General features: G+C 40.0%; 1 protein-coding gene across 6 annotated transcripts in view; it reads left to right on the top strand.

The window, feature by feature from the left end:
* Positions 1–16,390, top strand: part of FAM107B (family with sequence similarity 107 member B) — a 59,229-nt gene that overhangs the window by 18,424 nt on the left and 24,415 nt on the right. Inside the window, exon 2 of one of the 6 annotated variants that reach the window (XM_086886562.1) lies at positions 341–5,418. The exons of the other annotated variants lie outside the window; for them this stretch is intronic. Coding sequence (XP_086742688.1) covers positions 5,319–5,418 — 100 coding nt within the window. The 5' untranslated portion in view covers positions 341–5,318. The remainder of the gene's footprint in view (positions 1–340; positions 5,419–16,390) is intronic. 6 annotated transcript variants of the gene reach the window in all.

Here is a 16,390-nt window from a genome sequence, read left to right as displayed (position 1 = left end):
ATTTTCTTGATTTTTATTACATTCAATGAATTCTGCAACTAGCTATTTTAATTCAATAAAGTTATTCCAAAGTTGAGAAAGTGATGAAAAGTCATGAATGTGATTAAGATAAAAAAAAAGACAGCTCTAGTAGTTCTAAAATCTAGAATCAGGACCAAAAATAATAAATTTGTGAACTTGAGATAATAATTACTTTAATAAATTTTATCTTTATAAACAAGATGTCTGTTCCACTTTTTGCCCAGCCTGCTTCAGGGGGTTTTATCTAAGTAAATAAAATCAGTTTCGCTTTGATGCTTTTGTGAACCTGTTCTGCCTTAACTTACCTCTCTTAATGCAGCATTGATAGGAATATCAGCTGAAAGTGTGTTCATTTGGAACATCAGAACTGAGTAATTTTCCATGTGTAATGAAGAATTTGGGTAAGTGTGTGTTGTATGTGACTAATTAGTGGTGCAGTTTATCTGCCTCTTCAGCAAACAAAAGGCTCATGTTACAGCAGCCCTTCAACAGAGAATAGCAATCAAGATTTCTGCTTAAATGATTTTCATTTTTTAGCATCTGTTCACTTCTAGAATACAAATCAACACCAGTGCCTTCTTCTCTGTTATGTCTTGTTTGAATCCTTTTTCACTGAAGAGAAAAAATGGAGGCATGGCATTATTTTGAGCCTGCATGTGTTTGGCTCTTGATGTGAAACAGTGAAACTCGCAGACTGCAAGCTTTCGATATGCAGACGTTGCCCCTGGCTGTACAAGAAGGTATTTAGATGTGCAGATCATGAAGAAAATTTGTGGTCTTTTAAGGAAAGATTACACTGGGTAAAAATGAGTTTGAAAATTGAACCTAGCTATGATTTCTTAAATCTAATAGATGCCTGCATAAAGGGAATTACTCATAAGAGGGAAGTCATAAAACTGGTTCGAATTAGATTTCAAAGCCAAGGGTTATGTTGGTCATTTAAAGCCTTGGATTTCTCACCACTACCAACCAAAGTCAATAAATAGCTGTCTAACACAAGGTTCTGGCCAAGTACTGTCTGCTGTGTAAAGGACCTTTTGCAAGTTAAAACTGAGTGATTTCAGATCATATTTAGCATCTGTGGCTCGTGCTGGAGTAGTGCATGGGAGGAGATGGCTTGTTCTCACCAGCATGGGATGCTTGGAGAGCCCGCTGAAATGGAGCCATTATTTTATTTATGCATGTTTTGACTTGGCCTTCAGCTCCAAGTTGGAGAATGTAGGTCAGCTGCACCAGTGAAACTCTGGGTTCTGAAAGAAGATTGTCACTCCTGTCCCAGTGCCTCTTTCCTGTACCTTTTGGGCTTCATTAACAGTCTGCTTGCTGGCTCCCTTCGGCACAGAGACTATTAGCCATCTGACACTGGTTTGCCATGGGGCAGCATGTTTGCTCACTAATGAAGGAAATGGGTCCCAAGTACATTAGATCTTTCCAAGGCTGTTACAGTTTCCCTACGACCACCATCTTTCCTGTTAATATTTGATATCAACAAAAACACAGTAGACTAAATAACATTTTCAATTCCAGCTGGATGTGATTGCTTCCAGGATGCTGCCAGGCAGTATCATAAGACATTTCTATCTGAATACAAAAGCTAACGGATGGGAGAGGGAAGAAGAGGTTGCTAATGAGATTATGAAGTAAAATATTGGCAAACAACATTCTCTGTCATGGAGACTGGGGAAGGAGAAGAACAATTTATGCAGAATAAATAGAGACTTTTTTTTTACATATTAATTATGGATTAAAATTTGTAGTTTAAGCAGCGGGATTTAATTTCTTAGCTGAATCAGATTTTATAGTTGAAGTCTGGAATAGACTGCATTTGGGGTAAATAATCAAAACATCATTATTGCAGGAATTTAAACCAGAAGTGGAAAGGGGAAAAGGAATAAGGAGACGTAAGAAGCAACTCTCTCTAAGGCTCTGAGACTAGGATTTGTGTTTTCAGTGGAGGGTTTTGTTTTGGTTTTGTTGGTTTTTTTTCAGTCAGTAATACACACCTCTTCTGAGAAGTCAAGGATCTCTGACAGACAACTAGGGTTACCAAATGAAAACATATCAGCTGTAGCACCCATCTTCTATTAAATTGTTTCAACATCAAAGGGCTTTCACTGAGGATAAGTTTTCTTATGTTTTGGATGGTCCAAAGTCCATTTTGGTTCTTGAATTCTTCATGGGGCTGTCTGCTATGAAGCCATTTATTGCCTTGGTGCAGAGTGGGGACTTTTTACTTGGAAAACATTTGCAAAATAGTGGTGCCTATTAAACATAAAATACTTCTGAGATATCCACTGGAAAGAATATCCATAAATAAAAAAATGAACCACTTAAATCAATACTATTACTTTTCATTCTCTGTTTTCTTAATCTTGCCTGTTGCTTTTATTCTCTTTATTAGCTTTCCATGATGGTGAAGTTTTCTTCTCAAAAGAGGCAATGTGGCCCTGTTATTCTCCATTGCTTTGTTTCATTTGCAGCTTATACAGTAATGTGTAGGGATGTTTGAAGTTAAAATTTCAGAATTGTTCATGCAGGTAGTTTGTCTTTAAAACATAATTATTTTTCTCCCCTTGCTACTACTTGGGGTTTTTTGCCATATCATCTCTTCAGTTTTACTTTTTATTATTTCCTTTTATGGTCTCTTACATAGTCTGTGAATACAAAGTGAATTGATGGCTTCTAAATCAGGGGCTATTACAGCATTTTCCTGATTAGATGAGGTCTCTTTGCTTTAACTCAGATAAATCTTAAATAATCCAAAGCACTTTAAGTGGAAGTATAGTTTTAATAAAACTTATGCTGTGTTAAATTCCTGGAGATTTTTGTCTTTCTAACAGCAGCCCTCATCAGGGTTATTAATGTATAGTTATTAAGTTTCAGATATTCACTAAAGCCAAGTTTCATTCACTTCTCTTCAGTTTTCTTTTAGTGTTTTAAAAAATAGCAGTATTAGATCTTTGTCACATCTGGACTTGTCTCTTACGTGTGGAGGATAGAGGTGATTTACTGTCTTAATTTCAAAGTCCCAAATTTTATGTGAAGTACAGTGGCCAGTGTTCACTGCAGCTGACAGACCTTCCCCAGGGGAAGGCAGGTTCAGTAATAACAGAGGAATGAAGATGATAACAAGAGGCACTGGGCTGGAGGAATGGGCAGGTGTTAATGCTGGGCAAAGATAGCAAAGCGAATAATGGCCAGGTAGCGAGAGCGACCCTCCAGCACTGACTTCTATTCAGACTAATTTTGTTCCCCTATTCATTTTGTGATCATAGAACTTAATTCTAATTTAGTGTATTCTCTTCCCCTTAGTTATTAGCTTGGAGATGGTAACTGCTGCTGGTGGCAATGAGCCCATGCCCTGTATGAAGTCAGGGGAGGCTGCACTTCGTTGCTGTTGTGCCCAGGCCCATTTAATAAAGTTTGAGAGCATGCAGCAGCAGTGTGTGCATTTTATGGTGATGACAGAGCATCTTAGGCTTTAAATACACTTTATTTCTAGTACCCTGACAGGGTTTTCATGCAGCTTGATGCTGTGTCTAAGGTTTACCTCAGCATTTTCATTATAAGCCCCTGATTTCCAGGTATGGTGCTCTGCTGCAGCCTGGTTAGAGAGGACTTAGTAGGAAAGGATTTTGTCAAGATTGAGAAAGGGAAGATTTTCAACCCCTTCTAAAGTTATGTAGAATAAAAATATTGAAATGGAAGAAAGCCCTCCGTGTTTGTGATTAAAATGGTCTTGGATGGAGTTTGAGGTGTTTGGAATAAGAGGGAAGTATGTAGTAGAGTGAAAACGTGGAGGGAGTTAAAGGTAGAGAGGGACAGTATTTTTTATTAGGTGAGGACTGAAGTTGTTGGCACTGAGCTGGAGTAGTAAACACAAATGTTAGCAAGGCTCCTGCAGTGAGCACGGCCTGGAGTGACTATAATGCTATTCTGCTGGAGTTCACCACCCCTGTGTGCTGGGAGCTGTTCCAGCCACAGGATCTGCCTGCAGAGCTGTTTCTCTGCATTGCATGAGAATCTGTCTGCATTAGATGGGATTGCTGATGACCTCCTCATCAGCTCACTTTATTTGGCTTGATGCTGGAATGGTGTCTTCTGTTTGTTGGGAATTGTCTCTAGTTTGGAAGGGAAACTCTTGGATCTCTACTGGTGGCATATTTGTGATTTGCAATAAACTTTTCTGTGACTGAACCGTGTACTTGACTAAAATATAAGAGGAAGTTAGTGGGACATCGGGCCTTTGTAAGGATCAGACTTTCATTTTTACTTTCTTGACTACAGTTTCATGAATTCTAAGTTAATCTGAGTTGAGTGACCTTTTGACTAGGGTAAAGGCCTATTTTGCCTTTCATTTTCTTTTCCAGATTTAAAAAGGTTTCATGTCATGGATTTGTGAAATTGTAATTCTATGTGGTATGTATGATGGTCATGCCTTGCTCATACACTCAGATCTAAACACATAATAATTGGAGGCAGTTTGTGATATTAATTAGTGGAAAAAGAAGACTTGAGTTACTCAGCTCTTAGTGAATGAAATCCTAGGGGTTGTGTCGACAGACTTCCAGTGTTGGCCTTGTGGACTGTTGTAAGAATTCAGCAGTGTGGAGTAATATTTACTTCCAGAATAAAAGCCAATTAAAAAAAAAGTACTGTCTTTGCATGACTTCAATTCTAAATCATCTGTATTAAATTTTAATTTCATATTTTAATGTAAATTAAATAAACAGTTGATTTAGAACTAATAAAGCAAATGATATGTCAGATTTTTAGAGTGAGAAGGGATTCCTGGCACTAATGCCAAACAGGCTTACATGTTATTCAGCCTCCAACTTTAGTCTGCCTATCAGACTTTGTTTTTCACATATTTCCTTAATCGTTTGCACATTTGGGGAATGTTTTTTACAAGAAACACTGTAAAAATATCAAATAGAGGTGATTCATCAAGATCTGTTCTGATTATTTACAAAGGCAGTATGTGTGACTATGTATGCGCATATGTATCTTTGTGTTTATGTATATGTTTTAAACCAGCAGGCCTTACCCACACACAGAAAGTAATCACATTGTGTTTTCTTGGCCACATTTGTGGCCAAGAAATGGACTGTTTATTCCCCTTTTAAGTCCATTTTTGGACCTGAAAGGAAAACAAATAGATGTAAGCAAGATTGACACATGGGATCATAAGGAATTCTAATACTCTCTGCCAGAGTTAGGGTCCTCTTTTTCCAATGATGTAAAATTCATGAGTCTTCAGTTAAAGTAGGCAGGATTTGAAATTACTGCTCATCTAGATGTGTAAGAATTGGTTACATGCAGAAGGGCTTATTTTACAGGGCTCACATGGGACTTTTGTGGTCAACCTTGAGTTTCCTGTTCTACCTAAATCCTCAAGTAAGTTGATTTCTGATTTGGATTTTTTAGGTTTTTTTTTTAATGTTCATGAAAAATAAGAAGGCTTAATCTCAGCTCTCCAGTGTGCCATCCACGAAGGTAAATTGGAATGTGTTAGTGGATGAACACCATGCTTCTGCTCCTGACTTTAGCTCTGGGCTCCTGTGATTACCAGTCAGACTATAACTGTAAAAACCAGTCAGATGGGGAGGAACACTTTCAGAAACTGACACCTTCTGTATATATATATTTGCATATTGCTACCAGCTATAACAAGGAAGTGTTAGAAATTCAGTTTATGACCCCCTGTTGTGTGTGTGTGTAGGCTTGCAAGGGGAGCTCTCCTGCAAGCTGACTACCAGCACAGGTGCACGCTCCTACATACACAGTGCAAAGCACTGCAGAAAAGCTCTGGAAACTTGAAAAAAACTCTGGTGTCCAATGAGAAGTCTTGTGCTGATTTAAACCTATATTTGATTTGAATTTATTTAAATAACTGTGAGAACATGTGCTACCAAAGCCACTTTTCTTAAGACCTAATTGCTTTTAAGTCTTGAAGAAATCATCTTGTGTATGCACGTCTGCAATTCTAAATAGCTTTAAGATAAATGTAGATTAATGAAATGTCTTGAGAGTACTTGCCTATACATGCACTTAACCTAAACGGATGAATAACTGATTATATGAGTGTTTCATTACAGAGAGAGAGAGAAGAGAGTGTAAAGTTTTTAATTTAAATGAAGAAGGCTGGGACTGACTTTCATACGTGTCCAAATTATATTCACATGTCTACTTGCTAGGAGTCTGCCACTCATTTACAGTCTGATCTCATCCCTCTCCAACAGCAGCAGATGGGGATTCTTGAACTTGGCCCAAATTCCTAGAAAGTCTCTGCACTGACATTTTGTAAAGGTGTGAGAGGAACTGGAATTTGGATAGCAGAGGGTGCAGTAACAGAGAATGGTACAAGGATGAAGCAGCAACGCTTCCCTGCACGTCATTCAACGCTGCAGCAATGATTGTGAATATCGAATATCTCAGTGTGGCAGAATAAATGTTTCTCTCTTGCTGTCTAGGTGACATCTGACATGGATATTCTTTGCTCGATTGTTATGCTCCCCATGATCCCTCCTCCCCCCCCACCTCCCAATTTAATTAGCTCCAAATTGTCATTCTTAATGACATTTCGAAATTGGAACACTTGAGTCTTTCCCTCCCTCCTCTCTCATTCATATTTGTATGGGAATTTTGGCTATTCTGTGGATATTGTGAGGCTTGTGCTGAAGATGGGTCTGAGAGCCACATGCAGATATTTTCTATTCCTCTTTCTCTGGCACATGCCTGCCTATTTCCTTGTGGTCCTGGCATTGCTGCTCCCCTCTGGGGGAACCTGGGAAGGAGAGCTCAAATCCTAGGGGATTTTTAACATGACTGAACAAGAACGTTTTGCTACCCATTTTTGTCTAATGGAACAAACAGAGATGAGTGTGTGCATTATTGGAAATAAAATAGAGGGGAAAAATTTGGGTTGTTATATTTAGTTACAATAACTTTAACATTTTCCACATGGAAACATGATTCTGCCTTTTTTTAACAGGCAATTCTCCCTTGCAAGTCAGACTGGTAATCCTGTTTGCCCACAGCTTTTCTGATTGAGTTCTTGTTTGCTTCTTCAAGGGGTTGAGATTTTGTGAGCAGTTTTACAAGTTGATTTTTCATAATTTAAAGCAAAACATTAATGATAACAGCGAATGCTTGAGGTGGAGTAGCTTCTAAATACAAAATCCTATTGCTTCTCTCAAAACATTAAATATTCACACCAGGAAAAGTCTGGAAGCCCTTCTTGAAAATGTGTGACTTCAGCCTCCGTGCCAGCAGGATTTGTGTTAGAATGAAATTGCCATATTGTGTCTGACTACAGTTGTCTCTGTATTTATTAGGTGTCTACTTGCATAGTAGGCTTTTCAAAGGAGAGCTGAGCACATCTTTTGTTCATTAGTAACATTATTTTAATATGTGGAAAACCCGTGTCTCTGCATATGTGTAAAATTGCACACTAAGCTGAATTACTGCTTTGCAAGTCGTTTTCAGTTCTTGAACTTAAATGAGTTGCCCTTTTCCTTAAAGTTTCAATTTATCAGTTATTTGTTCAACTGTTCCAGCACAAAAGTCAGATACTGTTAATTCATGTATCTTAAGTCTCTGGGACTATGTGACAGTATGTAACAGGAGATTGAAGCAGGAAAGGGAGTTACTGCTGGTGAGTGATTAGATGGATGCTACTTTTCAGTATCTAGCAAGAAAACTGGCAGATGTGTAGGCTTCAAACCTGGTATCTGTTTAATTCAGGCTGTTGGAGTTACTATCTGTCATACCCAGCTCTGACAAGCATGGACCAATCTTGTGTGCATCTCTCAGTGTAGGAGCCCTTTGCTGTCTCTCACTGCTTCCTTCCTTCTTTGTTTTTCCCTGTGACAAAATAGCCAGCCCTGAGAATGGATCATGCCAACCACCCTGCTGATATGAACATTCTGAGCCATCATCCTCAGAAATTCCACAACAGCTTCCAGGCCCCTCTGGCATCGGTGCAGTGCTGTGGTCTCCCCTTCAGGGTGCCCTATAAACCATGTGCAGTTTGTACCCAGCCCAAAGGCGCTCTGGTCCTGCAGGAAGCACGATGCCATTTGGCACTGCTGTGCAGCTGAAAGTTACACCAGAGAAAATGCAAGGAATTGTCTTCCTTTCAAGCTAAATATTCAAGCAGCTGCTTTTGAGCAGCAAGCCTTGCCAGCTCCCTGGATGCAATGCATAATAGTATCCCTTGCTGTTCAGTCTCTTTCTGTGCAAGGAACAGACCTCAGCTGACATTTCTGGTCAAGCTTTTTACCCCCATTTTCAGGCCTGCACATGTGTTTGTGGTTTTCTTCTAAACTGTATGATACAGTTCCTATAGTGAATCTTAATTTACTTCTTGTCTGACAAAGATCCTCTTGTCTGTTTTACAATAAACATATGCTGACATCCACTCAATTCATCAAGTATTTGGCAGCGTAATTATATATGAAGATTTGTTCAGACCATACACCTGCTGAAAGATCTGACCTACAGTATGCATGTGTCCCTGGGTTTTGATCTACTCAGCACTTGGAAGATAATACAAATATGGCTGAGGCGTAACTATCAGTATTCAAAATATGCAGTTTTTAATTTCAGTCTTAACTGTTTCATATTTTTCATATTTATTTTACTTTATGAAAGCAAAAACCTATAACCTACGCTTGCTAGTGCACAGATTTTGTAAAGAATTTTGAAAGGCATCAAAAATCTCAAGTGCTAAATTAAACTCCACATTTTGGTGACTGTGAGATTAATCACTCACTACTGAAGTCTTTCTGTCCCTCTTGGACAGACTGGGTCTTAAGGGAGATCTGGGATAAAGGAGACTCGTTGGATCCTAGTCTTGTTGCTTTCTTCAGTGGGACCTAGTAAGAAGAAATCACTTGGTATTTTCTTAACCTTTCATGGAGCATAGGTTTTAGTGGCAGCTGGTGAGTTGTTAGACTTTCCTAATTCAGCCTTGGAAATCTCAGGGATGGCTGGCTATAGGCATTTTATCCAAAATTCGGGTAATATGGCAGCTAACAGTTATGCAGTTCTTGTACACCCACTCCTGCCTATGCTCTATGGGATTCAGCTTAAATGGCTTTGTGTGCAAAAGTTCTGGATCCCACATGGTGCCACTTGCTTTTTGTGAGCCAGTTCTGCAATAGGCATTGCTGTCTCTCTGTCTGCTTACCTCGAGAGGGAACAACATTCTGCTGTCTTTCACAGTGAATACTCCTGGAGAGTATCTCTGATCAGTGACCTGTTTTATTGTCTTGAGCTCTGCACATCTGCAACACTCGGCTTTTTTCTCTTCCTATTAGCACAGATGCAGAACAGGCGGATGTTTTTATGAAATGGTTGTGACATCTGTGTAGGTGGTTGAAAGCTGAGACTGAATCCCATTCTTTGGTGCTCTTTGTCCATCTTTGCTGTTGTCACAGCCTGCATGTCACAGCACATGGATGAGCAACAGGCAACAATGGGAAGGGTACTGGGGCAGCCTTCTGACCTCTGAGGTCGGCCAACACATTTAGTATGTGATACAGTCACTTCTAGTGAGAGAGGTGTTGAAGAGGTCAGTGTTACGCCAGCTTCTACATCCTTTTTTTCCCTGTGTTTAAACTTTTTAAGGAATAAGTGGCTGACACACCAGATAAATCCAATAGATAGGGACAAGCTTGCAAATGAAATTAAAGGCAAGACTTCTATAATCAATATAAGGACACATTGCAGTTTCCCCTTTCCATCAGCTGGGACAGAGCTGGCTGTTGCAGCAGTTGGATGCTCCTTGTACATGGGGAGCAGTTGTTTTTATAGCAGCTGCCAAAATGGGTTGGTTTGGTCTTTGGGAGGGCATGAACTGGTGCAGGACACCTCTGGCTTAACTGGGACAACTGTGCTTGTCGCCTTTCCAAAAACAAGGAGACGTGTGTTGGAGGAGAGTGGGAAAGTCCTGTGAATGGGCAGCTGTGAGAGTTTGAGCTCTGGGATGGAAACTTGCCAGTGCAGCTCCTGACCACAGTGGGCACAATGTCTATTGTGGGTCACAGGAGACAGCCTGCCTGTCACTTGTACAGAAAGTGACAGAGCCACTATAGATGCTTCACGTTTGGTACTTTCGCCTTTTCTTGGTGAATGCACAATTTACTGGGGATTTTTAATGCTAACATCCAAATTGTTTAATTTAGTGATTCTCTGGTTTCTAAGAAAATGCTTTGCAGGTCTCCATCTCATTAATGCCTTTATTCAAAGTGGTGATCCAAGCAGGAGGCTAATAATAGAATTTAACACTTGCTTTTGATTTGAGAACTGCATAAAGAATGGTGTCAAATTAAAATACTTAGCATTTTGTGTGTTGCTCTTTGTAGTCTGCACCCTTTTTGTGACAAGTGGCATGAATTTTCTACAATTCTGGGAGAAAGCAAATGGCTATCTATTTCTAATTGCTAGTGGTTAGGAATGTGATATGTATGTAATGCAAGAGAGATTGATTAGACTCATTAATGACACAAAATGAAAATGTCAGAGTATAAAAATAAGCAACACAGTCACTGCATTTTTTATTACACTTTTGCCTTGGGTTTTTCATAATTAAAAAAGAAATCTTGTCCTGAAAAACAGAATATCTGAGAAGAAAAAAACCCTCAATTATTGCAATAAACTGAATCCCAGGAGATTGGGGAGTGTGATTTATTTGAATAATTGCATAAAAAAAAATATATAGTGGAAAGAATAGAAGGAACATATATTCTGGTTTAGAACCACAATGAGAAAACTGGGTTGCATCTCAACATGAGCACATGATTGTTTTCCGGACTGGCAGAAGCAGTGGAAACACTTCCAAACAGATCCTAGTGATTCCATGCCTGGAAGATGTGAAAGGAAATAAATGTTCTTATTATTGCGTTACTTTCTTTAAATAAGCTGCAGTTCCTTGTTACAAGAATTGAGGCCTTGCTTTAATAATTTAAAACTTTTTTAAGGATCTGATGTCCAGACCCTTCTCCCTTTACCTTGCCACTGAAGTGTCATCAGTAGCTCTTAGTCCTGGATCCTTTTTTGCTGCTGAGAGACATCCAAATAGTATTTTTGCAAAAAGGCTTATTGAATGGCTTTCCCTGCCAGCCTCCCCTTTCTTTCCTCCACAGACTGTTTATCTCCAGATTTGTTGCCCAGGAGGTTTGGAATGCAGAGGAGCCACGAGCTCTCTGCTCCGTGAGATTCTCTCCTGAGCCTGTGACTTTCTGGTGGGAAAACAGAGGGAAGGAGAGGTACATGCCCCTCTGCCATTGCAAGGGGATTTTATGATGAGTTTATAAAAGTTTATAAAAGCTGGGGAGGTCAAAACCAGACTTGGTCAGTGCAAGGCAGGAGAGAAGACCTCTCTGGTTACAGAGTGGCCTCTTCTGTATGGCAGTGGGAATACCTTCCATCTCTCGGTGCCTGTCATGGAGATTGTGGTCTAAATGAGAGCATTGCAGGTTTTCTCATGAGCTCTGTGGTCTCCTCCAGAAGTGATAAAGATATCTCCTGCAGTGGAGATTTAAAAAAATCTGTTGAACAGATTTTTAAATTTCTGCTATGTTTGACTCCTGCTCTAAAGAAATCATTAATCTACCTGCTTATATCTTCTGCTGTCCCTGCGTTACTGAAGGCTCAGCTCTGCTCACATGGGAACTTAACCAGCCGGTTTGATGTTCTGTATATTCATTACCATTAAATGTCAATGCCTGAGGCTTAAAGTCAGATTAACAACTGAGTTTAAATCACATCTTGTTTTGGATTGAGATCAAGAATGAAAAATTTTGGCTCAAAAACTTCTTTGGCAGGAGGAGACTTCAGGGGTGTGTAGGTGTGCTACAGCTCACCCTGGGGCAGGGGAAGGGGTGAGGGGCCTCTTGAAGTTCCTTCCAGCCTGATTTTCCATGTTTCTGCAAAAATGTGATTACAGTGGTTGCTGGCTGTGCAAATTGCTGTAGATAAATTGCTTTTGGCAACTTGTGTGTGTTTTATGGCTGTCTCCATCACTGTAGTTGACGCAGTCCTGTGGGAGCAGCGTTACAGGTGCAGCCGTGCAGGTCTGCAGCATCGCGTGAGGCTTCCCGAGGCCATTGCTCTCGCCAGTACTTCTGCATGTGTAACTTTGTGGAGAGCTGCAGTATTAATATTGCCCACATTCCCTGAGGAGTCAGATAAGCTGAGGAAGATAAATTGATTTTAGTAGACTGGCTCCAGTTCATGCCAGCTGAGAGTCTAACCTGATGCTATTTGTAGTTGTATTTTGTCTGATTGTGTGATCTCAATGTAAAAATTTGAAATCTTGAATACATAGGTCTAATTTTCCATGTACACCTAATTTCTGAGCTCCTTAATTCATGGTACACAACCTGAGCTGCATATATAAGGTGGCCTTTATTTAAGACTGCAAATACTTAGGTATTAAAAAAAAAAAGAAATAAACCCCCAAACCAATCAAAAACTCCACAGTCTCTCCCTACCCCAAAAAACCACACAGAAAACAAAACAAAAAAAATATTGAAACACCAACCGCAACAAAACTACCCCCACAGAACCTGACAGTAAGAATATCAGGTTGATCACCTGAAAACAGAGTATTCTGAAATACTGTCTTGATATTTTCCATCTATTTAATACTGGGAACTTTCTGTTCCAATTTATTTTTAAACAAGTGCTCTGGGAACACAAATGAAAATGTTTCAAGTATTTCCACACAGATTTATTTTAGTAGAATTTATTCTGAAACTCATTTTTGTTGAAAAACATTACTGGGCCAGATTTATCCCTGGAGTAATTGCCCTTGATTTTAATAGGATTGCAGGAAGGGTAAATTTGGCTTGTGTTTAATTTATAACACAGGAAATATGTACAGCTACAGAATATCTTTATCCAGGGCATGGTACACAAGGGGAAAACATGCATGGTTCTCTCAGTACTTTGTTAATTTGATTGTAATAACAGATGCACCATTTCATTTATTTTACTGCTGAGTTGCTAATCCAACTGGACCCCAGCTCTGGGGCCCATAACAAACAGGGACCTGTTGGAGTGAATCCAGAGGCCCAAAGATGCTCAGGGGGCTGGAGCTCCTCTGCTGTGGAGACAACTCAGAGAATTGAGGTTGTTGAGCCTGAAGAAGGAAAAGCTCTGGGGACACCTTAGAGCCCCTTCCAGTACCTGAAGTGGCTAAAGAGGGGCATTGGACAAGGTGGAATGGCTTTAGACTAAAGGAGGGCAGGTTTAAATTAGGTATTAGGAAGAAATTCTTTGCTGTGAGGGTGGTGAATTGCTGGAATAGGTTGCCCAGAGAAGTGGTTGCTGTTTCCATCCCTGGAAGTGTTCAAAGTCAGGCTAAACAGGGTTCTGAGCAACCTAGCCTAGTGGAAGGTGTCGCTGTCCATGGCAGGGGTGATGGAGCTAAATGATCTCTGAAGATGAAACTGAATGATGTATGAAGTTCCCTTCTAGTTCAAACCTCTGTATGAGAATCAAAGTGTACGTCTGTTTTTCCCAGCTACAACACTGAGTGAAAAGCCTCCAACCTTCTTGAAATGTTAAGGAGCTTTGCAACTTCCCCCCTCTCTCTCTCTGCCTCAATAATCTATGATTTTTGGTGATAGCACTTGGCTTTGAATCTGTGCGATGTCTTCCTTTCTGCTTAATACCAACACCTGTGGTTTATCTTTCTGTGTTCAGAGAAAGAAAAATGCCACACTAGAGACTTTCTTCCTCTTTTCGTCTTTTATTTTTTTTATTCCCTCCTCTCCTCCCTTTTTAGGTTACAGCATGCTCAGAGTTAATTTAAAAATGGATCTCTCTAAGAGGTGCAGTTTAGGCACAATTATGTTCAGTGGCATTTGGTGTGTGTTCAAGAAATGCTTCCATTAAAGGCATTTCCTAAATTGGAAACCAGAGTAGTAAACTAGTGAGTGCTGCTTGTGTTTGGTGGCCTGGAAATAAAAGAAATATTTCTACGGGTGTTTCCAGTGGTGCAGTTTAGATTGCTTTCAAACAGAAATTTATGCCTCTTCCTTAACCAGGACACACAGAAATGAGATGTTTCCAGCTGTGTTATGGGTAATGGTGTGTGGCCACATCTGTGGTTGGGGAGAGCAGTAATTCTGCTCAAGGGCTTCCTCTGCCTGTGTGGATGTGTGGGGTCCAGGAGGGCAGAGGCATCTCTCTCACTGTTGGGCAGCTTCTGTGCACCAGTACACACACCCCCAAAATGTGTTCAGCCCATCCTCATATAAATGTCATCAGTCAGAGAGTCATGGAGGGCTTTGAGTTGGAAGAGACTGTTAAAGTTCATCTAGTCCAGCTGCCCTGCACTGGGTAGTGACATGTTTCACTTGATTGTGTTGCTCAAAACTCCATCCAACCTGACTTGGAACACTTCCAGTGCCCAGTGTGGCATCCAGAGCTTCTATGGGCAACCTGTGCCAGTGTCTCACCACCTTCATCATAAAACCTTTCTTGGTGACTCTTCTATCCATTTCTTTAAACAGTTTATCTTCCAGGTGTAAAGCCCTTTTCTCTTTTTGATTTTCCCAATCTTTGAGACTTTCCACAGTTGCTTAATGGTTTACTCACCTTCCTCCTGTACTGGGAGGAAGGGTCTTTTTTCACTCATGTGTAGCAGTTTAGGAGGGGGTTATTCTTCAGTTCAGCCTCTCTCAAGCTGCAGATCATGGGAGCACATTGCTCTCATTATGTAGATCACTACTTCAGACTGACAACATTAATGGCACTTGCAGTCATTTTGTTATCTGGATAATTAATCCACAAGCTATAGCACACAATGTGGTGGATAATACAGGAAATTATTAAACTGAGTATTTTCCATGGGTTTACATCATATGTATGTGGAGCTGGAAGTAATGGGCATGCTGGCATGCTGTAAAAAGCAGTGGCAGGTTGGATTTGTTCAGTATTGCTGCAGTTTATGAAATTTAAGCTGCACTTTCTAACTCTTGATTTTTGAAGGGACCTCACCCATTGCTTTAAAAAAAACAGTTTGAGAATCTAAATTCTTTGGAGTTCTCGTAACCAGAGGAGGAAGGAGAGAGTGTCTGGAAACTGCTTGAGAGTGATGATATTTGACTTTAGTGCTGAACATAGCTGCTTTGATTTGCCCTCTGGATAACCATGCTAATGCTATAAGGAGCTTGCTTTCCCATTTTAGCTGCAGCAGTTAAAGGCCTAAAGGTAGGTGACATGAATGCTTCTATAAATATGAGTGTTTTAATCAAGTCATTGTTTATAATTAGATAATAATCATAATGGTGTAAATAAGGGTTAGAGTGGGATGTATAACAGGTCTTAAGCAAGAGAGATAAGTGGTTGATGTCTTTAGTTTTTAGCTGAGGTATTGGGTAAGATTTAGAGGCGGCAGTTGCAGCTGAGCAACGCTGATTCATCTGATGTAAGGAAGGGTAGAATGAGGTGTGAGAAATTGGATGAAATTCTGGTTGTCTTGGCCTTTTGTGTCTACCTTACTCATTTAATATACTGTCTCATCCTGCTTCTCAAGTCACTTGTTGAAGTAATGAAGCTGTCACATGGGGGGGTTTATGGACAAGGATATTTAAAAGACATGTTCAGAGGTTTTTAACTAAATGGATGTCAGCACTTTCCAGCAATAGAAAAAAACCCTAGATGGGATAAAACATTCTGAAATCTGTATTTGCATAGATCTCTTTTCCTGATAAAGAGTCTAGCTGTAGCCTTTACAAACTTACCATCTTGGCTCTACTATAAAACTACAAATTTGTTACCTCCCTACTAGTGAGAGTAGTACTTCTGAGGGTGGGCAGATACATTTGCTGGCATGTACTTTAGTAAAGCTGCTGTTACTGTGTGGTAAAATTCATCCATTAATTTCAAACTTTTCATGTTATTAGTGTAATTTTTTTTATCACTGTGTGAATTTAACTAAACATTGTTTTCCTGGAAGCACTGTATTTTCAATGGTAGTTAATGTTTATGTTGAATGGAAGCCATAGGAAAGCACTGAGCACAGTAGGGTGCAGATCAAAATTAATTTGTAGACATACACTTCCCGAATCAAAACCTGCACCCCTGCCCAGCCACAAAGATTTGCTGTTTATTCTGCCAGGCCCTGAGGTGTATGTGTAATTAAGTGTGTTGGTAAGAGGGAAATGGTTCTTGAAAAGGGGGCATTTCACCCAAAACTATGAGGTTGATGGCTTAGCTACATATGAGATGGTGCCATGCTGGTGGGCTCTCATGGGGTGGCTGTCACCATACTCTAAAACACATAATACTGTATTTCTTGCAGCCCAGTTTGCAGCAAATGGGTCAGTAGTGCTGACAAAGTCAGATTTGG

This window comes from Cyanistes caeruleus, chromosome 4 (genome assembly GCF_971803275.1).
Source record: "Cyanistes caeruleus chromosome 4, bCyaCae1.hap1.1, whole genome shotgun sequence".
Lineage (NCBI taxonomy): Eukaryota > Metazoa > Chordata > Aves > Passeriformes > Paridae > Cyanistes > Cyanistes caeruleus.
Note: the sequence above shows the minus strand (reverse complement) of the source record. Positions and strands in the feature narration are given on the sequence as shown.